At 43.8% G+C, this 22608-nt stretch overlaps 2 protein-coding genes, 1 long non-coding RNA gene and 1 other non-coding gene across 6 annotated transcripts; 3 read left to right on the top strand and 1 right to left on the bottom strand.

Annotated features, from left to right (window-relative positions):
• Window positions 1-860: 860 nt before the first annotated feature.
• Window positions 861-1862, bottom strand: LOC128875941 (uncharacterized). The gene is made up of 3 exons (XR_008456911.1): window positions 1705-1862; window positions 1574-1641; window positions 861-1492 (listed from the first exon to the last, which is right to left on the bottom strand). It is a non-coding gene; the product is annotated as an uncharacterized LOC128875941 (long non-coding RNA).
• Window positions 1863-3285: 1423 nt separating this feature from the next.
• LOC128875937 (ETS translocation variant 1-like) lies at window positions 3286-20042 on the top strand. Its single transcript, XM_054121974.1, has 10 exons — window positions 3286-3419; window positions 6817-6934; window positions 9062-9115; window positions 10549-10608; window positions 12915-13059; window positions 13258-13400; window positions 17004-17512; window positions 17718-18051; window positions 18435-19715; window positions 19902-20042. The coding sequence occupies exons 1-9, from the start codon at window positions 3369-3371 to the stop codon at window positions 18893-18895; spliced, it is 1875 nt and encodes a 624-aa protein (XP_053977949.1). The 5' UTR covers window positions 3286-3368; the 3' UTR covers window positions 18896-19715; window positions 19902-20042.
• Window positions 9557-9629, top strand: Trnak-uuu (transfer RNA lysine (anticodon UUU)). Its single transcript has one exon. It is a non-coding gene; the product is annotated as a tRNA-Lys (tRNA).
• LOC128875938 (uncharacterized) lies at window positions 19945-22607 on the top strand. 3 transcript variants are annotated; one of them, XM_054121976.1, is made up of 4 exons: window positions 19945-20095; window positions 20284-20345; window positions 20382-20695; window positions 20781-22607. In XM_054121976.1, exons 2-4 carry the CDS (start codon window positions 20286-20288, stop codon window positions 21259-21261), a joined length of 855 nt encoding a protein of 284 aa, XP_053977951.1. In that variant the 5' UTR covers window positions 19945-20095; window positions 20284-20285; the 3' UTR covers window positions 21262-22607. The 3 variants fall into 3 exon arrangements, with proteins under 3 accessions (XP_053977951.1, XP_053977952.1, XP_053977950.1); XM_054121977.1 differs by having other exon boundaries at window positions 19946-20095; window positions 20284-20333; window positions 20370-20695; XM_054121975.1 differs by having other exon boundaries at window positions 19946-20095; window positions 20284-20695; window positions 20781-22606.
• The last annotated feature ends 1 nt before the right edge of the window (window position 22608 follows it).

The raw sequence follows: 22608 nt of genomic DNA, 5'->3' as shown, positions 1-22608 counted from the left end.
TAATTATTATTTATTAGTTAATATCGACGACGTACGATACCGCGACTATGATTCCGTTAACCCTTTGCACTCGTATATCCTCTGGGGATACAGAGACATTGTACGTGACAGATATTGCAGGTTATGTTAATTATATTCGAGCGTGTTCCCTTGAATAAATGTGTGCTTATGGAAATGGAAATTGCGAGAGAAAGCGGGCCAACCATTCCTTAACTATGAATAGTTGTTTTGTGGAAAGAATATCAAGTAAAGGATTTCCTATAAATGGCTTCGGTCTCTGTTTAATGATCAAATGTGCCTGACAATGATGTACTATTGACATATTGTTATTTGTGTTAACAGTGTCATTATGTATTGTTGGAGCACCTTATACGTATATACCTTATCTATCTGGAAAGATCAAATTTAAATACAGAGAAAGAAAGATGATTGATTGATTAAACAGCACGATATTGATTTCGAGTCGATCGAGTGCCACGAGAAGAAAGAACAAGTATTAAGCCTGTTCGATCGACATGATTTCAGTTTCAGTTTGTATTCGTGTGTGCATGATGCCATCTTTAAATTAAAATTAATGTCTGCAACCGCAATCGAGGCTGCTTGTTTAACATCGAGAGTAATTCCATTATTATTACTGGATACTTGATATTTCAACTAAAACCAAGTAACTGTTTACTTAATTATTCATTTATGTACAATATTCCAAACTAAGACATCGATTGAATCCTTGCCACTTGATGTATTAACAGGAGAGAATATGAATTACATTTAGGATTTACTACCGAGTAAATAACCCCGATGTAGTTAATCCAAAAGTGACATGTGACTATCTACCTTGATGCAGTCGATCTCAAGGTAGATAATGTTTACAAGGTTTTATTTTATTTCAATGTAATTCCAATCATCGATCGTATAATTCTCTGACAGGTAAAGGAAACTCGATTATTAAATGTTAAATTAATTGCAATCGTACAACTTCCAAGCTAATATATGGCTTTGTGTTTACATTGTACAAAGCTAAGAAACCATTCTACAGTTGTTGATACATACTAGAAAAGAGAAAAAAGAAAAGAGAGGCCTCGAATGCAAAGGGTTAACTTGCACCTAGACAATAAACGTACATAGTTACACCAATCGCATAGAAAAACTTGTCGGAATTTCGTTCGTTAACCAATGTATCATATGTTCCACACTCTGATTCGCACGCACACTGTATCTCACTGACACTACGTACCAACAACTGCACTCGTCACCAAACAATCAAGATCGGTGCAAACACCCACTTGTTGTCCAAGACGAGTTTTGCGATCGTACTAGCAAAAGGCACTCCTATAGAGGTTTCTTCTCTCGTATAAGCTTCGAGGCACAATCTTGAGCACAAAAAACAAAAAAAAAAAGACTCCACTCCAAGGAGCCATAAGCTAACCTCGATTGACATTTCCCATCAGATAACCTCCGCAAACGTCTTCGAGCACTCATTCTTCTCTTCTCCCTGCAAAATTGGAATTACGTTAGATTACTTCTCTTCCCACATAAAGAAACCAAGCATAGCGAACCAAATAGAAACAACCACCTTTATTGACACATTCGATAACCTCTGCAGACGTCTTCGCTTGCTCATCCTTCTCCTCTCTCTGCAAACTTTTCAAACTATATTACATTACTTGATCTCATGCATAAAGAGACGAATAAATTAATGCTTACCGGGATCCATGGAATCAACCAACATTCGTTACTTTTCACCTACAACGTATAATAAGGTTCGGTACGTTTCGTTTCGACAAAGTTATGTTGAAATCGATTGTACTACTCCCTACTCGCGTCTGGACACCACTGGATACTGCACGAAGAACGATGCACGAATCGTCGGCGACAGTCAGCATTGGAACGACAGAGATGAGATAGGCGGGAGATACGGGCGGCCCGGTTCTTTACGTTTTGTAAAGAGAACAAAAAAACCGTGTTTATACATTTAATCCGTCGGCATAATACCTACATTACATTGTACTATAAATTCATCGTATACTTAATACCATTCTCGATTTAACACATTTAACATTGTCGATACCAAATACACACATGTAAAGCGTACCTTTTGCATCGCAATACTTGGTTACAAGAAATGGTAAAATGGCATATTGTTTGCTTTTATTCAGTTATGTTAATTCATAGTTTGATTATAAAACTCGTTTTTAATTTGGCAGTTTGACATTAACAGTCAAACACGATTTTAGCGAGATCGGATATCCATAACGGAATTCAGCGAGCAACGATCTAATTGTATTCAATTTCTCGTAAGTAGTGATAAGTAGTGATACTATAAAAAAAAAAAAGAATTTACTCAAGTACTATAAAGAGTGACGTTATATGAAATGAATAAGAAGTAGTAAATATAAAAAAAAAAAAGAGCACAACAATTCTATAGAGTAACCGAGAGAACAGTGAACAGTGATCGAGTATTTTATAGATACGACTGACATGGGTCAATTTCGTAATACGACGTATACAAGATACTTGTTTCCCTCGAGTGTAAGCGGTTGGCGAGTACCAGCAATTACTTATTTATCATTTTAACCGATGTAATTCGAACCTAATATCCAATAACGGATCGTATATTCGTCGAACCACCTTCCCTAACCATTGCACAGACTAGACATCTTCTTCTATAGTAAAGTATCGAACACGGTTTAGACAGTTGAACTCGATATAATAATTTACGTTACGCTATCGTAGCTGGTATTTGCATTCGAATATCGATTTTCCCTTTTCGATATATCATCGTGTTTAAAAAAAAAAAAAAGAATGAAAATAAACATTGTTAGCATCGAAATTGCACTCCATTCGTAGAAAAGAAACAACACGTTGTTCGGATAGGATCGGCTGCGCGTGGAATTCTGTTACGGCTTATCGTTACGAGATGCTAGGAGAACGATTCGCAAGATTACCAGAAAAACCTATCGCGGAGAGGAGTTCTCGTAGGTGTTCTGAAAGCGCGAAGCGTCGTAGGTCGAGAGAAGGTCGCCAATGATTTCGAAGCTCCGCCTACCAAGCAGGGGTTGGAAGCAACCCGTAGTCAGGGTAGCCCGCGCAGGGCTGAATTCTATATCACGTTGTGGGCGTAGACGTACCGTAGACACAACCCCCGACGTATACACCCTGTCTTTTCACTGTTCACCGAGATCAAATCACTCGTCTCAGTCCTATCTTTGATCTTTCCGGTGAAGCAACACGGTGGCTTTAAAAATACGAGCGACGGCTCGTTGTGTTTTCCTTTGGATTATCGAGATTCTTAACTGTGTCGTTTTCGTGGGTCGTGTTGACGTATATTATTGAAACGGATTAAACGAAAAGAGCGAACGGTGACGAGAATGAATCAAGATCAGGAGGTACCCGCGACAACTACGGATTTGACGCGATTGGTAAGACGAACAATATATAATATTTTATCCTATTATTTTCTTGTCTTGTAATTGTTGGTAGTCTTTTCTGTTTGTCGGTAAGGAAATGAGTTACTAGTAAGAATTTACGAGATAAGTATTAATGGACCGGTATTATTTCCATGCTCGATGATGTTGCGTGCAGAATTCTCGTAGTCTAGTAAACGATAGACACTCGACAAGATATGTCCAACTTTTTGACGCGCTCTCGACATAATACAACTCTTTGGTATCCAACTACTTGTCAGTTAACGTTATCTACGGGTTCCCCTCCCGTAGGGGAGGGGACCAAACTAAAGAAAAGAAATATGATATTTTGATATCTAACAGCTGAAGAATGGCGTTGAAAATGGTAAATGTGTTAAGATGGGCATCGCGTCTTTGCGAATAGCGAAGAATCAAGATTCAAGAGTCACCGTTACCTGCAATTACATCTCTCGAGTCCCACTTTTAGTCTCCCCTAAACCGATCGACACGTCACGATAAAGTCGTAAGCGTGGCTGGCAAGCAAGCCGTAGTCGACCGAGTCGGTAAACGTATAGTATAATATAATATAATGCACTACTCGGACGATGATCCTCGAGTGTCGAATTGCCACGGCACGCGCCACCACGCTCCGATGGATCGTCCCACGGGTGCCACCCCTTTTGTGCCTTCTAAACACGTAATTGTCACCACCACTCATCCCTCCCAGCGCCTCGTGGCTGGGGCACGAAAACGGGACCAGGCATCCAGTACGCGTATCCACCACCTACGGTGACTACGGTGCAAGGGAGCCGTGAGTGTCCGACGGACGGACACCCCTCGTCAGGGACAAAGGGAGACACGATGCAAGTTTAACAGCGGAACCACTTGATTTACGTTTGTTGATTCTAAAAATCACTCGATTCCCACACACCCGCCCTGCTGCGTCGACCTAATAATTAATTTTTGCTACCCCTGTGCGTTAGCATATGTTACCTTTACCACTTGAATTTCCCATGATTATGGCTCGGACGATTTGTTGGTAACGACGAGTGGGCCAACGCCTCCGAAAATTCATCTGCAACAACAAATTCCAGGAATCCCGTATGTAACGAACGCGTTTCATACTCGATTTATTGGAGCGACGTTGTTTCTTCTCGCGAAATGAAATAGTTTCTTTCTTTATATATAGTATGAGAAGATCCGAGAGAGAGAGCAATTAGTAGATAGACTCAGCTGGTGACACCCTATGATCAGAAAGATCGTCTTGTCATCTGGCATTGTTCGTATTCCGACTTTCGGAACAGTCATTGTTTTCTCACCCTCCATACGAGACAGCGATGAAAAGAAAAAGGGAAAAACTTTCTTCCCGTGGCGGCAACGCCTTTTGCCTTTCCTAATTGATCAAATTGGACGACCAATCTCGACAGAGATTGGATGATCGTTAATCAACGAGGGAGGATGCTCGTAATGTTGCGCGCTGCCTAAAATGCGTTTACTTTACGAATCTTAATTATGTTTATACCGATAAAAATGAAGACAGACCCGTAGGATTTACGGTGTTGGAATCCTTGAAACGTTCTTCTTCTTGTTATTCTCTCGCGCCGCGAATCCGTCGCGCTGGCGTTTGCGTTGGCGTTGGCGTTGGCGTTGGCGTTGGCGTTGACGTTGGCGTCGACGTCAGCGTCGACGTCGGCGGAATCGACGAGATTCACCGACGGCAAAGAAATATTCTGTTTGAAACGTGTTGTCTGCTCGATGACTTTATTATAAACCGAACCAAAGTGCGCAATTACGAGGGTGGTGTACAAGGGGAATTGGGGCGACGACCCCTCGCAGCATCATCGGAAACGATGGGGCGTCGTTCCTCCCTCCGCGATTCATGGGTATCTCGTTTTCACTAGGTACAAAAACGTATTCGTTCGTTTGCTCGTACATGACACGCGTACCCTCAAAGATCCACTTACGACGCGCGTCTTTTACATGAAAACACATTTGTGATCGGATAGGTCAGGGGAATGGGGGAGAAACATTTAAACGACACGTGATCATGTTTGCGCATTTTTCTTACGAGTCATTGGTTTGCAAACACGCTCGATTAACTTCTGGTCGGCTACGTTACAATCGTGGAACACGATATTATAATAAATTCCAATGTTGGTAAAGGAATCGTTAGTTAGCGGCGACGTCGTGTTTATAAAATTTCGTGTTACATACTAATAATAGCACTAGTACTGATACTCCAATCGTTATTGTTCCAAATCCCATCTATCGAATAATATATGTAATAGTATGTCTATGTATATCTACGTATCAATTGTTTAAAGCTGTCGTCGCGGCATGGCAACGTGCTTCGCGTATCGCGTTGGTGGAATTAAAGATCGAATGTAATATCGGAGAATGTAATTAAAATTCATATTAGGGGGCATATTCATGGCTTGTGGATTAAGAGTGGTGAGCCATCGCGGGAACTAATTATGAATGACTATTAATTGCAATCAGAAGAGAATCTAGGGTCGAAGCAATGAACGTAAGCGGAAAAGGAAATCGATCGCGTCTTCGTAAACGATAATATCCTGTCGAATTAAATACAAGGGAAAGAAAAGAAAATAGAGGTGGTAACCTATCGATAAAGTGATAAACCGATATAGAAAGATGATCGTCGCGTCGCGTCGTCTCGAGCTTTTGCTCTAGCTATATTGTTAAATAGGTACATTATCGGTCGAGGTTCTTTGGGTGTATCGATGATAAAGGCGCCTCGAGCGTTTGCGAAACAAAGCGATCTTGTTGGTTTTTTTGCATTTCAAAGTGTAAACGATCAACGCAAACCACAGCACAGCGAAACTTGCCAAAGTAAAAGCAGACGGCGACACGACGTTATTGGAATTTCCAAAACCGATAACCAGCTTTACCACTAGATTGCTCCGCAAGGAGGAAACCATCCAATCGTTCACCGGATTTCCTCCTTGCCTTCTCTCTCCCGTATTCTCCAACCTCTTCTTTCTCATTGTGCCACGATTACACTGCTTTCCCTCGAAATCCTCTTCCTCTCGACGATACTCCTTTCACCTACGAATTGCTACCTACGTTCCTTTTCCTCTACCTCGCGATTTTACACCAATTTCGAGCCGATTCTCCGCCTATATTTTCTCCAAAATATTTTCATTCTCGTATCGTGATCGCTGAAAGGTGAAATCGATTTCTTGGGCAAATTTTCTCGATCGAACCGTTACATTTCGTTGTTAGTGTGCGAATTGTATCGGGTTTAGGCGTAAGAACATCGAATAGCAAACGCGAATGTCGAGGTCGAATGCAACGCGTTCGTTGCTTTGGTTCGCGTTTGGCCATTACCTTAGCGCCTTATCGGTACTACACCGATCACCGGACCTCTTAACCAGCTTGTATGTCTTTTCAGCCCACCGAAGAGTTCAACAGATTGAACGAACCGCTTCAAACGGTTGTCTCGGGATATTGCCCCGTTAATTATTCGGCGACTCAGGCGCAGACGTCCACCGACAACAAGTTACATCCCGGTAAGTAGAGCCGTCCTAAGCCCCGAACAACTTTGCTATAGCTAGCAAATAAACGGTCAAAGATATTCCTGCCCCGCCGCCCCCCCCCCCCGACTAAATCTCTCTAGAACGAAATCGAAGAGAAAGTTGTGGGATGAGGGGCGGTCCCTGGTTCTCCCTCCGAGTCGTTGATTTTCAACCTCTTTGATACGATGTTGCTCGGGAACATCGAGTCTCCGGCATGATACAAAGTCTCAGCCGCGTCTTCGTTTTCCTGCAGACACGGCTACACGTCGATTGTATACGAAGAAAGTACACTGAGATAGACTGACGGAGGAGGGTGGATAGACTGAGAGAGAGAAAAGTCACAGCACGTCTCGAAGGACGTGCTGGATGTACGCGAACCGAGTACGTACAACGAGGGTGAAGAGAGAACCTCCCCCTGAAGTGAGCCTGTCACTGGCAGGCAGGCAAGCGAGTCGATATCTTTATATAGTCGCATCAACGACGATATTATTTTCTACGGCTTGTGGATGCAATTACGTTTCGAAACCGTTACAACCTTACAATAAACGTGTATAATAAAACACGTACGAGTCGGCAAGTTTCGTATCACGGTATCTCGAACGGTAGGACGGTAGGTAGTGTCAACTATCCAGAGGGAGTTATATTTTTTTCATCGGTGACACCTTATAAATTCATCCAACTTTTGTCGAATAATTCACGCGCGTATATATCTACATATAATCGAACGAGTACCAATTATTTCAAAAGAACAAATTCTATAGGGTACACCGCGGTCGCGTCGATTTATCTCCTAGATATCGGCAGTTTTACTTAACCTTGACCCAGAAATCCGACGACGGCACGACGACAAGTCTCACAATCAGGATGAATTCGATAACGTATAACCTATTATCGGCGCAAAGAGCCCCATGGGGCAGTCGATGCCGGCTGTACCCCCCGTAGGATTCGTAACCACCCTACCGACGTCTGGGCACAGTGATTGACACTTTATATCTAACATCGGCATGCTGTACGGGTGTGAACCACCAGTCGGGATGGACCACCGCCTCTACCTAACTCAATCACTGCCTATAATGCTGCAATTTCTCTGTAGTAATCGCGTTACGCCCTACCAGTGTTGCCATCCACTTTTCCACGACGATTCACTGTGTGTGTGTGTGTGTGTGTGTAAAGAAATTGAAACGTCGACAAACTCACCGCGAACGAAAGAACCACATACTTTTCCTCTCGCTTTTCACCTTTCGACTTTCCTTTTTTTTCTTTTATTACGTACAAATAGATTCGATCGCGGAAATATTTTGCTACAAATATACCAACAACTTGACTTGTATTCGAGTTTGTATATAATCCATGCGTAATTAAAGTATATTTACGAATTATTAATATCACGAATGTACACTCTCTTCTACGGGAGGCTATCGAGATTTGAATTATCGAGACTTGACTCGTCTACTTCGCCTCGAGCGTTATTACGACTTGAACTGGAACGCGCATTATCATCCACGAGGGCAAATAAATGCGATTCGTCAGGGCGGGATCGTCACTGGGAACAAAACGTGGTTACCGACGAGTGGCTACCCGTAGCGAATTCTAGTAGCCCATTAAACCAACCCCATGCACCATACATAGACATATATTTCTCTTTCATTCTTATATGTATCCTACTCGACGAATGGCTTGTTTTTCCTAATGATTCATCCCCTACTTTCTGCCATTGTTCCATCTTATTATATCTCTCGCGAGACAAATCATTTCACTCATCGCGAAATCATTACTCGGAAATAATTTCACGTGTCAAAGAATACGCGCTGTCGACACATTTCGTCGCTTGCCTCTTCTCTTCTTTCCTTTCTTTCCTTTGCTTTGCCTTTTGCTTGAGATTACCAACATGACCGACGGATATTTCGATAAACCAGCCAGCACCGTATCTCGACAAAAACGATGGTTATAACGTGTAGGGTGCTCGTTGTTTTACAACCCATTCATAAATTTATACACTCGATTCGAAAACTGTCATCGGTTAATCAAGGATCGGCATAACGACTCAAGATTGGAGAAATTCTCATTTTTATGTTGCAATTGTTGAATTGAACGTGTAAAAGGAGGGAAATTTGATTTCAGAAAACGAAATATACTCCGAGCAGGAATACAGACAGGAACCTTGGCTTCAAGATGGTGAGTAACATTTGCATTTATACAACGAATAAGTAAAGAATTGTCGATTTAAGAAATGTTTCACTTGTTCAAATTGTACAAATACCTACTATAATTCAATCTTTTATTTTACTACTAAAGTGACTATTCACTTTGGTATATATGTATATGAGCATACACGCAACGGCTCACTCGGGGAGGTTCGCCCATATGGGTCACCTACACAGCCAAACCGAAACGTCTGTGTCAGCTTCCGAGGCCGACACATATGCCTGACCTCTCCGGTAAACCGTTACCTGTACTCTCTAAGAGACCTAAGAAAAGATCAAGTTTATGATACGACCTGCCCTCTCGACTCGGAACAAATAAAGTCGAAACTTTTGCTTAATAAAATTAGTATTTTATCTTATCATTTATACCTCATTTCCAATAGCAATTGTTTGAAAAACGGGATTTACAATTGCCCGGATAGCTCAGTCGGTAGAGCATCAGACTTTTAATCTGAGGGTCCAGGGTTCGAGTCCCTGTTCGGGCGTATTTTTTTTTTTTTTTTTTTCTTTTACTATTCGTATTTTCAACGCATCTATCATATAGTAAGAACTAAGTAAGAAGATTGTCTATACTTGAATCGTCAATGTATTATCGTGATTTCTGTCGATTCGATCGAAAGCTGTAAAATATTAACCTTTCGTATTTTCCATATTTAGCTTTTCATGGAAATGAAAAAAAACGCGCCAACATGCGACAATCAATCGTAAAGCGCGCGTACGTAAATATTCTTTCTGGTGTAACATTGAAAAGAATCGTTGGTTACGTCGTAAAACCATTATCAATTTCTTCGTAAATCCTCTTCCGAGACGATTAATTACAGTAGTCGGTCTACTGTTCGGAACATTAATTTTAATTACTCTGACCAACTGTAATGTACTGCACGGAAGATGCATCGAACTAATGAGAATAACGAGGGAATATCCAAGGACGAGTCGGTGAAAAATTGAGTGGCTGTCAGGAGGGAGATCGTAATTATATGTATTCATAGCTGACGACTTACGACTACTTCCAACATATTTCTTGTTTATTTTTATACAGTTAATCCGCGTTTATTCGTTAAATTGATTCATCGATCCTCCATCCTCGCGCGTTGCAGTCCGTTTTGTCGTAATTGTAAGGAGATTATAAAAATTGAAAAAAGAAGAAAAAAAATTGGCACTTGTAATGTAGGTGGTAGGAAACTAGTGTTTATCGGGAACGATACGATGGATACGAAAGAATATAACAGTCTTTCTGCAGCTTTCCTTCGTTTATTAATCGCTCGATAGAATTTGCTTGAATTTCTATTCTCTCCACGAATGTATTTTGCGAAAACATTTAGTATACTATGTATTTACCGGTAATGTTTGCTTGCTAAGATACTTCCAAAGATAAGATTCCATTTGGTCGGAATTGCATTACAGGTAGCGGTTGCGAGACGGAGGACAGCGAGCAATACGTGCCGGAGTTTCATCGAATGTCAAGTTAGTCGACAGATTTCGATACTTTTACGTACAAAGATTTTTCTCGGCCCAAGATTTTTCTTTTTTTTTTTTGTCTTCGACCTTTCGATTACTCGAATACCTTGCAACGTCTCGAGATTCCTAATTGCCACGTTCCGATAACATCAAGTAGAGGCGTATGTAGTTCGAAGGAAGTCAATCTCCATAGGAACGGAAGCTGCGCGGAAATGTAACGTGCAAGCAATTTAATCTCAACTGGAAAGAACTTGGATACAATCTGCGCGTACAGGAAGCTACGGATTTGCACTTGATGCGACGCGACGCGGTTCTTGCGTCCCGTGATCGAGTACATGCTTGGTTCGCGCGTCAACATCTTTTCGACGAGTATTCTTAACGAGTACTTGGAGCTTTGAAAAAATGTTATTTAACTAGAAAAAGGAATCTACTTAAAATACGTCGATTTTTCTAATTCAACAAAGTAGAAAGCCCCGTAAAAGCAAGAGAGGAAAAACGATGTTTACCTTTGGAAACACGTTTTCATTTAATAGAAAAACATTGGAAATTGATCTTTTTGCTTCGCTCGTCCGACAGTGAAATTTCGTTTCGACTGGCGAGAGCAATATCGAGACTTTATTAAAAAAGGCAATAAACTGCCCGGGGCTGGTGTTTTTAAAGCGGCAATATCGCGTTACACGAGGAAGCACTTTATATTAAGTCCGAAGGCTTTTTTTCATCCCCTTCCTTGAATCTCGGCTGATTACCCGAGTCTCTCGACTCCAACCACCAGCTCAGTTTATCGAACAACGGCTCGATATCGCGGCACAAGCAATCGCTCGGTTCCCGCGAAATTTTGCTAATCCGTCCAGCAGCACTGTGTGTATGGCGAAACCGGCAAATATTTCGATACGCTGGGAATAGATGGATGAATGTGGGGGCGGGGGGCAAACGGCCAGAGGGTACGCCGGATAATGTCTATATGCTCACTTACACACGCATCTTCCTCTCGACGTACATGTGCTGGTTCGATAAAGAAATTTCTTGTTAGTAATAATGCGATCTATACGGAACCTGTCCTGTAATACGTGATACAACCGAAAAGATTGGCTTTCTTACATAGAAATACATCGATCGAAAATCTAACAAAAATTGCTTCGGGATAAATTTCGTTCTCTTCCAAGTTGAATTACGATTGTAATGGAAAGGATGGCGTTTCCGATATTCGCATTCTAATCAAGTGTTGATCGTGGATGAGACGGAACCTTTGGCGGATGGACCAAAGAAACGATTACCAAATTCGCATACATGTATTATAATTATAAATCATGGCTTGTAATTGACTGCATCGTAACGAGCGAGCTTAAATTGTGCAGTGGTGCAGTGCAGTGGTGCGGTGCGGTATTTCTCGTTTTCGCGCGTATTGCTCGCGCAAATATTCAAAGCGTACCCGGTCCGAGGTAAACAATGCAACTGCAGCCAAGATTTACCGATGAACGTTTATTCGGGGTATTGTTCGCCGAGTATCGTTACGTTCTACACACCACGGTGTAACGGCACGAAAATAACTGACGAGAGGATCGTAAGAAGCTAACTTTGTTTTCTTTATCTCGTGTTTCATTCGAAACCGACAGAAGATTGCAACATTGTCGATTAACCTTTAACTGTTGGTCGCAGGGACACGATAAATCGCCGCGTATCGCGAACGGAATTGTTATCGTACGAGAGCGCTTCGTTGTTACAAGTTACAAGCAATCGAGAGGACATAGTCCCGAGATGAAGAAAGAAAATCGTGTTGGGATTGAAAATCCGTATGTTTTCGAGCAACCTAGTCGCGAGTCGTTGACTGTTGGCGGTTCTCCCGTGGCAGACAGGCTTCCGATGTTTGCAAATACAATGATTGCCCGGAGCATCTGACTTATGCTTCCCACGGCCAAAGTTTGTTTGATTTATCGGGGGTGCACCCTCGGCTGCGCAAAGTCGTCGACGGCCCCATTAGAACCGAATCCACCCCTCGCGCGAACCATTGCAGCGATGCGCTGTGTTGCTTCCGCTACGACACGCGTCCTTACGATGTCGCGGCACCCCGCTGCGCTTTGCTGCGCTTCGTTTCGCCGCGGTCGCATCGCATCGCACCGCACCGCACCGCACCAATCTTCATTCGGAAGAAACGATCCTCGCTCGATCGATTCGCTCGATCAAATATTGTTTATATGCTCCAAGTATGTCCGCGCAAAGAACCTTTCCTCAAAAACATCCTACTAACGATAAATATCATAACGAACGAAACGATCCAAGTATGTATAGTATTGTATATCGATCTATTTTCTCAGATGTCAGCGTAAAGCAGGAATCTGCGAATTGTAGGAGAATCAACGATTCCAATTACACGCAATATCAAGCATCGATTAATCATTCGCACGGCCAAGGCAGTATCTTCCTCGATCTCGATCCAGACAACCGTCCAAACTGCTTTGGGTAAGCGAAACAAAACTTGGAGAACTAATATTGATCCAATTGCGAATCAAAGTATTATTCTTGTCTTTGATGCACGGTACATTTTGCAATGTGCCGCGCGGATGAAATCAAATCGGATAGGATAAAAGAATCTGAAATGAAAATATTTGGTCGTCGAGCGGAAAACCAATAAAGATCGTTTACTACTATGTTGCACAGAAATGGAAAACTGAATTCGCGGACAAGCGATGTCGCGAAACGCATCGCGGTAAAGGAGGAACCGACGGACAGAGGATACGGGGAACCGATACCCGTAACGAACATAGCCACGTCGGCTTCGATGGCCCAGGAAAACCGAAGCAGTAAGAGATACTAATGATTTTTCAGCATTAATTAACACGGTAACGTATAGCGAATCCGATATAGTCCAATCTACTACGACTAATCAACGTTTCCCCTCTTCTTACACGTATCATACAACGTGACCGTGACAAATTTCTCGACAATGGATTCACGTGGCCTGCCGCTCTCCTATAGATCCCATAAATAACCGAAGCGCAGGGGTAGTAGTTTAGCTTCCATCCATTAATCGAACTCTAGCTCGAGCTCTTCTTCCGGACTCTGTTCTTGGACTGTACCGTACTTTAATAACGTCATCCGAGTCCATTGTATTTACCCTGTTGTCTTCTCGATTGTCGTTTGCCAAGCGTAAACGCTATAGAAAAATCTATACTTGTTATAATTCGTTGAATAGATTTTTGCCGAGATGGAACTTTGGCCAGGGTAGAGAGTACCGAGTAAGAGAATTCTCGAGAATGTTTCAGCGGGGAATCTATCAGCTCGTATAACGTTTGTCGGTGATGCAGTGGATTGGCTCACGCGTGACTAAGTACGCGTAAGTGAATAATTGAAGAATGCTTTCAACTCGAAAGCTGCGGAGTGCGCCTCGTAGGATTCTGCAAAAGCTACTAAACGATGGAAAGAGCATAGAATTCTCTCCCTGGGGAGACTGCGAATCAACGGGCTTTCTCTCGAACGAAGAAATCCGGTGAAAAATGAACGTTGCGAGACACGAGACGTTGCTGATCCACAGACATCGTCGGCATCGCATCGATTTGAAAGGATCGTATTATATGTATAATAAGATATATCGGAATCTCGAACAATCAGCGAAAGCTACCGCGCGGCGTGTTAAACTCTCCTAGCTAGACTATCGGACCATTACTTAATAGACTTGGACGCGAAGGCAAACATCGTACGATCCGACCGTAAAAGGCTGGAGCTGACGCAACAAGGGTCTGCAAGCTCATGGTTGGTAATCGGGCCGATTAGTCTTCCCTTTATTCACGCACGTACACCAAACGAATCCTTTAGGAACTCGGTTGCTGTATTCGCTGCCTGGCCGACATCGACACCACCGGCACCGTGCCGCTGTGTAACGGCGTATACCTACATATTTACTTTGCTAGTCACTCGGGAATTATGCTTCTACTTCTCTTCGCGTAATTCCTCTCTACCATTAAGCCGTTTCAATTATTTACACACAGTTTAGGTTAATAATAGGATTATACCTATCGTTGTTACCTCCCGATACGATGCGATACGACGCGATACGATGCGATGCGATGCGATGCGATGCGATGCGATGCGATGCATTCGACATATGGCCTCGAAAACGCATGAAACGCTTCTCCCTCTCTTCTGGCAAAACTCTATTCTTTATTCTATTCTCTTCTGCACCTTTAATGTTGACGATAGTCGTAAAATCTCAAAGAAAATAGAGGTCGATTTTTAACGGAATATAAGAATAGCAGACGAGTGAATTTTCGTAGAGTAACCGAGACACGTGAAATCCGGTAGACGATCGACCGCGACAACCATATATGCCGACAACTACATACGTTCTCCCATTAGTTGGCTAAATCGACGAGCCGATATCGTCGAACGATATATATCGAGTGGAATAGTAATAACCAGTTAATGGGTAGAGATTGGTAGCCGCTACCCACTAATTAATTCGAACACGAGGATCGCCAGGATTACGGACGGTCAAGTTCGATTCATCGGCTGGCTATGGTGTTGGTCGTGTTTGCATGGAAATCCCAACGTGCTGTGAATCTAGCCAATAAAAGCAATATCACGTTCGAAATTACAACAGACGATTCTACGATCAGACTAAACTTACGTCTAAACTTACGAGCAAGCTTATCTTTTCGAATTTGAAAAAGCACACTTTTGAAACATTTGTTAGAAAGAACAGCGTCTACTTGATTCGTTAGCCGAAACATGAAATTGTTGTGCTTTTACGTATCATGGATAGTTTACGTTCGTTTTCCGGTATTTGCACACGATTTCGAGAAGCGATGGAGTATTATCGAGATTATATTTATTCTATATAAGAATCATGATTAATAACACGCTATGGCTTACAATTAGTTGGAATAATTCGTTTCGGTGCAGACGGTTCTACGTAAATTCCCAGAAACGGAACTGAAGAAGAGCCGTTCGGCGCGTGAGGTGGGTGGAAAATGGACCTTACATTATTAAGTAACCTCTACTCCGGAATTCGGGGATCAGGCAGAGAGATAGAGGGGATCCGGGAGCAGAAGAGAGACGAGGAGAGAGGGTGAAGAAAGAACGAAGCTTCTCGTCTGAGAGTGGACGAGTGGAGGCCGTCCTCTTTTCCGTGCAACCCTTCTGCGCACCGCCCCTGACCAGTCCCGGCTTCAACCCTTTTCCTGCTCGGTACGTCGCCACCGGTTTCATCAGCTCGCGATTAATTTTAATCTAAAACTACCCGCAAAGCCTCTGGCCCCGGTTGCGCGTCGAGGTCGACCCCTTTCACCCCTCTTCGGAGAGACTCTGAGTGCCACATTGGCCCGCAGCTTTTAACCCTCTCCGACTCCTCCTAGTCCCTGCCTGTCTCGTCTACACAAAATCGGGATCCGACCGCGACGCCGACCAGTTTACCAGCCAGGAAACTAAAGCTAACTCGCCGACACGATTAACCTCGTATAAGTAACCCTTCCTGTTGATTTTCTTTGATCGCTAAAATTCCTGCTGGTTAACCACCATGGAATTTCATCATTTTACCGTTGTTGGTGCCGTTTGAGAAAAAGGACGAGTTCTATGTGATGTTTACGCGAACGACCGTGTAAATTGGCCCGCTTTGGAAATTCGATGCGGAAATAAAAGAAATTCGTAAGTGGATACGTGGAAAAGATTCGTGATACATATGTTAATTCGGAGAAATGCTAGGAAATTGAAATTTGAATACGAACGAATTTCTGTCGTGTCGCCGCGTTCCTTCGGATGAAACAATTTTCATTGTCCTGTAGAAAACGGGCTGGACGTATCACGGTTAACAGCGTCGTGTTCCGGCTCGATATCGGAAGAGGAGGGTTCTCAATTTTTCAATATTCCCCGTACACGACTTGGAATGTAACCGGATTACGGGTCGAGAATAGCTTTTTCGGCTCGAGGGACCACGGCAACGGCATCGGTGGGATGTTGGCGGTGTTGGTGCACCCCGAGAGGAGAGCACTCTCGATTAATATACATATCGCGCGAGCTCCGCGCGGTATTTCAGGCGGTGCCGCCATCCGCGAGCTTCGCCAAGCCGGCAACCCCGTGGGCTTTGAATATCAACCAATTTCCTGCCGATATTTGTGTGACGAGCACTTCACCGACAACCGTGCGTGAGTGCAATCGCTAATACGTTGCAGGCATTTCGTCCTTTTTCACGGTTCGCGTTGGATGTTGGATCTCGCCCTACTCCCATCCCCATTCCCACGCCCACCTCCACCGTCTTGCTCGTCGATCTTATCCTTGTCTCTTTGATGCTTGCCGGTCCAACAGCTGCATCGCGTACGCGTCAATTTATCTCACCTAATAACAATGAACTGATACGTACACGTTACGATGACTAATCCATGCAGATGTAAAGCAGTTGTAATTTTCCACAGGCAATAACTTGGTATATCAGCAGCAACAACAGCAATACGGAAACGGAACGAGAAACGCCAGAGGTTCCCCGTCGCCTAACCGACCAGCTAGCACGTCTTCCGCTGCATCTCAATGGCACTCGACCGTGTCGGCGTCGAGCGGCGACGCTTTCTTTCCGCGACAGGAAAACTGGAGCTCGGACGTCTACGGGAAAAGAAGCGTGACACCTACGTGGACCGAGCTAGGGGTTCAATTAGATCCGAGAACGTCCACGTGGGAGAAACAAGGAAACTGTTACCAGAAGAAGGGATCTCCGACCTCTTGGAACGTAGATTATGCCAGCAAGAGGCCATCTTCGACGACAGGAGTGTCACCCTGGAGCGAAATGACCGTTGGTTATCAACAGCAACGTCGCGGTTCTCTTCAGCTCTGGCAGTTCTTGGTAACCTTGCTAGACGATCCCGCAAATGCACCTTGTATCGCATGGACCGGTCGTGGAATGGAGTTTAAACTGATCGAACCCGAAGAGGTGAAAAAAGCAGTGTATAGAATTGTGTCGTGTCGTGTCGTGTCGTATCGTATCGTATTGTCTCTTTTCATATCGTATCGTATCGCATCGTATCGTATCGTATCGTATCGTATCAAGTGCACGTCGAAAATCGTACAATTATGTAATTGGACAGGTCTCGGTATCGCGAACAGTAAAACTCACTCTCCCTTTGTTTCTTCCACAGGTGGCACGTAGATGGGGCGTTCAAAAAAATCGACCGGCGATGAATTACGACAAACTGAGTAGGTCGCTGAGGTATTACTACGAGAAAGGAATAATGCAAAAGGTAGCAGGCGAAAGATACGTCTACAAATTCGTCTGCGATCCGGAAGCGTTATTTAATATGGCGTACGGCACTGGAGGATCGTCCAGTCTTCCTGGCCAAGTACGGAACGGCGTTCGAAGTCAGTCCATGTCCGGCAAGATATCGTCCACGAATGATGTCTCCGAATTGAGAGAACATCCTACTGCTGGATACGGGGACGCAGTTCTCGCTATGTACTCGAATAGTGCGGCAGGTCAGCCTTCGTATACCTACTAACTTATTATCGATAGCGAATCGGTATCCAAGGAATAACGCTTGTTCAATGACAGTGGTAACGCAAACCGATGTAAATGAAAATTGTGTCACAAAAGATATTGACCGTGTAAACAAAAAATTGCTTCGTTAATAATAACGTTTGCTTTTTCGATCGCGACAATTTCTCCGTCGGAGAACGATTGACAACGAACTGACAGACATTTTTCGACCGTGTTCAACGCTGAACACTTAGAAAAAAATTGCAATTATTCCGAATCGGTCCTCTTTCCTAAATAATACTAATGGTTAATGATTAATGATTAATGATTAATGATTAATGATTACAACAAAATTGAACTCGTCACGTTTTGTACGCGACAGTGTACGGATCGCCCAGCTTACACCATCTGCACCAGTACCTCGGTGGTAACGACGGTTTCAAGACACCGCCAAACAGATATCATCCTCATTACTCGCACGAGTACAATGCCAACCATCATCATCCGCCATCGAGCTACGCAGAGACCTTTCTGAACTACAGCCGTTTGTCGTCTCACGATGCGTCAACCGAGTCTAGAAGTCAAGAATTACCGAGGCTCCTGTACGGTCAGGAAACGGACAGTACCAGCAGGGAGCGAGACGCGTCATCGATTTTGTACGACGGCGGTGCCGCTGCTGCCGCCGCCGCCGCCGCCGCCGTCGCCGTACAGAGAACACAATTACCGGCTGTTCCGACATTCTCGCAGCCAACCTTGCTCGACGCTACCACAACCACCACCGCTACCTCGAAAATTGAGCAAACTTCGTACGCTTGCCTCGGTGTAGGGAGCTGCGTCTGCTGAATTTCACGTAGCATTATCGAAAACTGACGAGTCAGAGATTGATTCTCCAAATGTTCTCTACGCGCTTCGAACAAAATCAATTGGACGCGAAAAGCCACATTTTCGGCTATAAATGAAGATTTTAGTCGAAAGTTTAGTCGAAAAACAAAGAGAAATTACCACGAAACGGTATGGTAGGGTAAATGGAAACGCACAAAGAGAGTAAGGATTGTCGTTTAACAGACTCGAACAACCACGTGATTTTCTTGTTTGATCCGCCTACGGTGGTAAATCGTCTCGAATACGGGTGAAAATTGAAAAAGGATGTCGAGAGTATTGCTTCTTACAAATAAACGTACATATATCGACCGTATACGTGTTTGTCGATGGCCGCACGACATCATAAATTAGGCGGAAATTCGTTAGCGATCGTAGAAATAAATGGTAGACAATTGGATCTTCTGTATGTAGACTACTTGGAATCATTTGGTCGGCCATTCGCGTGACAATCGGCAAACGTGAAATGTAAATGGTCGTATTTCGATTGTGCATACGTGTTCGTATGAACCTGTAAATAGATATCTTGTAGTCGTGGAGATCCGGCTGTGCTCGTGGTCGTTGTTACGAGCTCGAGTAGTACTAAGTCATTGGATGCACTGTAATTTCTGTAAATAACAAATAAATCTCTATCGGAATATTAGATTTCAATTCGTTCGAGGATTCGTTCGAGCTTTTTCGTTTATCGGTCCTACCAAACTTATCTTCGTCTTATGTAGGTATCGATGATAGAAAGATGACAACGCGTGCAACGTTTATCAACGAAAGCAACGAGTGAAAACTGGTATGTCGGTTTCTCCTTCTCGCTCGAACGTGTTCCAACTAGTCGGTGACGTAAGCTCTGACTATTCGACTGAGGTCGACTCTGTCTATGTATTTCTGGCTATGACACGTACCACGTTCTTTATATCGATCCCTCTCTTTCTGTTCGATTTGAAAATCAACGGTTATCCTTGTTCCACCCGCGTAGATGTCTCGTTTGTGAACATCGGTGATTCGAGGCGGATTCCGGTGACTTTGCCACTGTTAATCGAACGGTTGGAAGAAACGAAGCCGTTTTTCGATTCAACCCAAAGCTTGATACGGCGTAATTAATAGCCGGATGATCGGTGATATCAAACTTAACCTGATATTACATTGCGTCAAAGAGTGTACCAGTTACAGGTGAGTATTTATCGAGGCTTTTCGATATTGTACGAACCGTTCTCGAACCTGTTTAGCTTTCGACCATATTTCGACGACACGGTTTCGTATCCTATGGTAACTCTGTATGCTGTTTCGATCTTATTTTTTTACTGGATTGTTTTTACGCTGAAATTCCTATATATCGCATATGTGTGTCATTCTTTCAGTTATGTCGACAAGTAAATCGACGGAATTGACGCCGACGCCGACGCCGACGCCGACGCCGACGCCGACGACGACGACGACGCCGACGACGACGACGACGGAGACAACGATGGGTTTCAAGGACAAACAAAAGGCCTTGGAAACGTTAAAAGCTCTGGACGGCCGGGACATTAGCTATCAATACCACGTAATCGTGAGTTTCGTGAGTCGCACCAAGAGAACGCTACAAATCACAAAAGACGAGGAGAAGCTTGCCAATCTGCGGGAGGCTTTAAAAGTGTTCGAGGATTGGCTGACCGATTACAAGGAGAAGAATCGCGGCAAGGAGAACCTCGCTTACTTGCCGATCGAGACTGTGAATGCCTTTAGGATTCTTGCTCGCAAATACGATGTCTTGGACGAAGAATTCTTCGAGTAATTAACAACTATCTCTATCGGTTTCGTCGACTCTCCGAATATTCTCGATATAGCTGATGGTCCTCGATCGTATGTTTTTCAGAGTCTACAAGAAGGAAAAGGGAGACTACAAAAGTTTACGGCTCGTAAAGTTCTCAAACAGGAAAATCACCTGGGATATCGAAAGGAATCGAAGATTGAAAGAGATCATCGATAAGATAAAAGAAACGCACGCACAGTGGTACGAGACGGATGTTGGGGATTTCCGGGGATTGCCGACCAAGGAACACGTACGGTGCGTTATGTTGGGATACAGTCCGGATCCGTCTAAGCTGAAAAAGTTGATTTCTCGAGTGAAAGAAAAGTTCGGTTCCGAAGCGTGCGAGAAGACAGTGGCCGATGCCGATGAGAAGGAGCCCGACGAGAACAAGCCAGCGAAGAGGAGCCGCGAAAGTTGGACGAGTAGTACGAGTAGCGAGTCCGAAGACGGAGAACCGGATAAGAAAGTGGCGAAGCGATCGGTCCGACGAGAATCGTCGGAAGCTAACGGAGAGAAGAATCCAAGAGAAGAATCAATGGTTTGATAAAAGCGTTTTATTAAACGGTTTGCCCACCGAACGGCACACTCGATCCATAATGTGGGCTTTTATTGTTAATCACGATATCGGAAAACTGAATCAACTGCTACCTACGTTCGCGGACAAGTTGAAATGTTAGAAAAAGTTATTCGACTCGATCGATGCTTGTACGGGTAATGAAAGTTCGGTACTATGTACAAAGGAATATTGATTAAATATCGATTTAAAAGAACGTTATCGATCATGATCATGATAACGAAAACGAAAACGAAAACGAAAACGAAAACGAAAACGAATCTCTAATAAAGATAAGCTACACACGTATACTTAGAGTTTATAGTCTTGCTCCAAAACGAAAACTCTCATCTTTTTACGATAGAATTGGTCGCGATAGAGCCGACATCTGGTAGACGGATTCGAATGTTTCGCCGGCGGCTGATTGCGAGCCGTGAGCCTTCGTGCTTCGGAGTTCCGAGCTGCTCCGACTCCGAGCCAGCCGGCATACTCGCCATTTTTGTTGTTTTCGCGTCGTAGTCGTACCGTAGAATTTCAAGATGGCGCGAGCTGTCAAAGTTTTTCGACCGCGGAACGCTCAATCGATAGTTTTGATTGCCGCTGTGCGACTCGCGAGAGTGGGCGAGCCTTGGGTCTGGTTTTGAGGTTAGGGTTAGTGACTCGGTGACACTGGAAACTGCGGTTACGAGTTCTTTCCGTGTGCGTGCGAGCGAACGCGGTGCCAGAACAGAACCGTCTCACGTTTTCGAGACGTTCTATGGAACAGGACGTATACAAGCACAAGCCCGAGCCCATGCCAATGCTACTTCGAATACCGATACCGGGCCAGACGAGCTGTGCAAGATCGTATCGTGAAAGCGTTCGTAAACTGACGATACGAAACATACATACGTTCGAGAGGGAATGGCACGCGTTCCCGCAACCGATCTGCTTATTTTCTGTGCACAAATAAAATCCTCGGAAACAAGGAAATCTACGTACCGCTTTAGGCCAGCTAAAAATAGCAGTTTCGTCCATCGCGGTTCGTAGGCCTCTATGTTCCTCGATCAACGCTATCGTGGTGCCAGTTCCAGTATGTATTTCTCGACATTGTTTAAAAACGGATCACGATGTAACACGTGACATAACGATCCACCTCGTTTGTTCGCACGGTTTACTTGTTTCTTGCCGATAGAAGAAATCGAAAGCTAAAATGCAAGTAACGACATAGAAAGGGACATGGTTTGAAAAACCAAGTAAGTTTGTAAAGGGTAGAAGGAAAAGATGGACACGAAACAGCGAGCTAGTGCGCCAAAAGTTTGCGTCGCAATGGATAAACAAGTGAAGTGAAGTGAAGTG

Source organism: Hylaeus volcanicus, chromosome 4 (assembly GCF_026283585.1).
Source record: "Hylaeus volcanicus isolate JK05 chromosome 4, UHH_iyHylVolc1.0_haploid, whole genome shotgun sequence".
Lineage (NCBI taxonomy): Eukaryota > Metazoa > Arthropoda > Insecta > Hymenoptera > Colletidae > Hylaeus > Hylaeus volcanicus.
This window is presented reverse-complemented; position numbering and strand designations above follow the sequence as displayed.

Coding starts and splice junctions, on each gene's coding strand:
- LOC128875938 (XM_054121975.1), top strand. CDS start 20,286: ATGTCGACAAGTAAATCGACGGAATTGACGCCGACGCCGACGCCGACG. Junction 20,696..20,780: donor TTGGACGAAGAATTCTTCGA/GTAATTAACAAC, acceptor TATGTTTTTCAG/AGTCTACAAGAAGGAAAAGG.
- LOC128875937 (XM_054121974.1), top strand. CDS start 3,369: ATGAATCAAGATCAGGAGGTACCCGCGACAACTACGGATTTGACGCGA. Junction 13,060..13,257: donor AACCGTCCAAACTGCTTTGG/GTAAGCGAAACA, acceptor TATGTTGCACAG/AAATGGAAAACTGAATTCGC. Junction 18,052..18,434: donor GTACTCGAATAGTGCGGCAG/GTCAGCCTTCGT, acceptor TGTACGCGACAG/TGTACGGATCGCCCAGCTTA.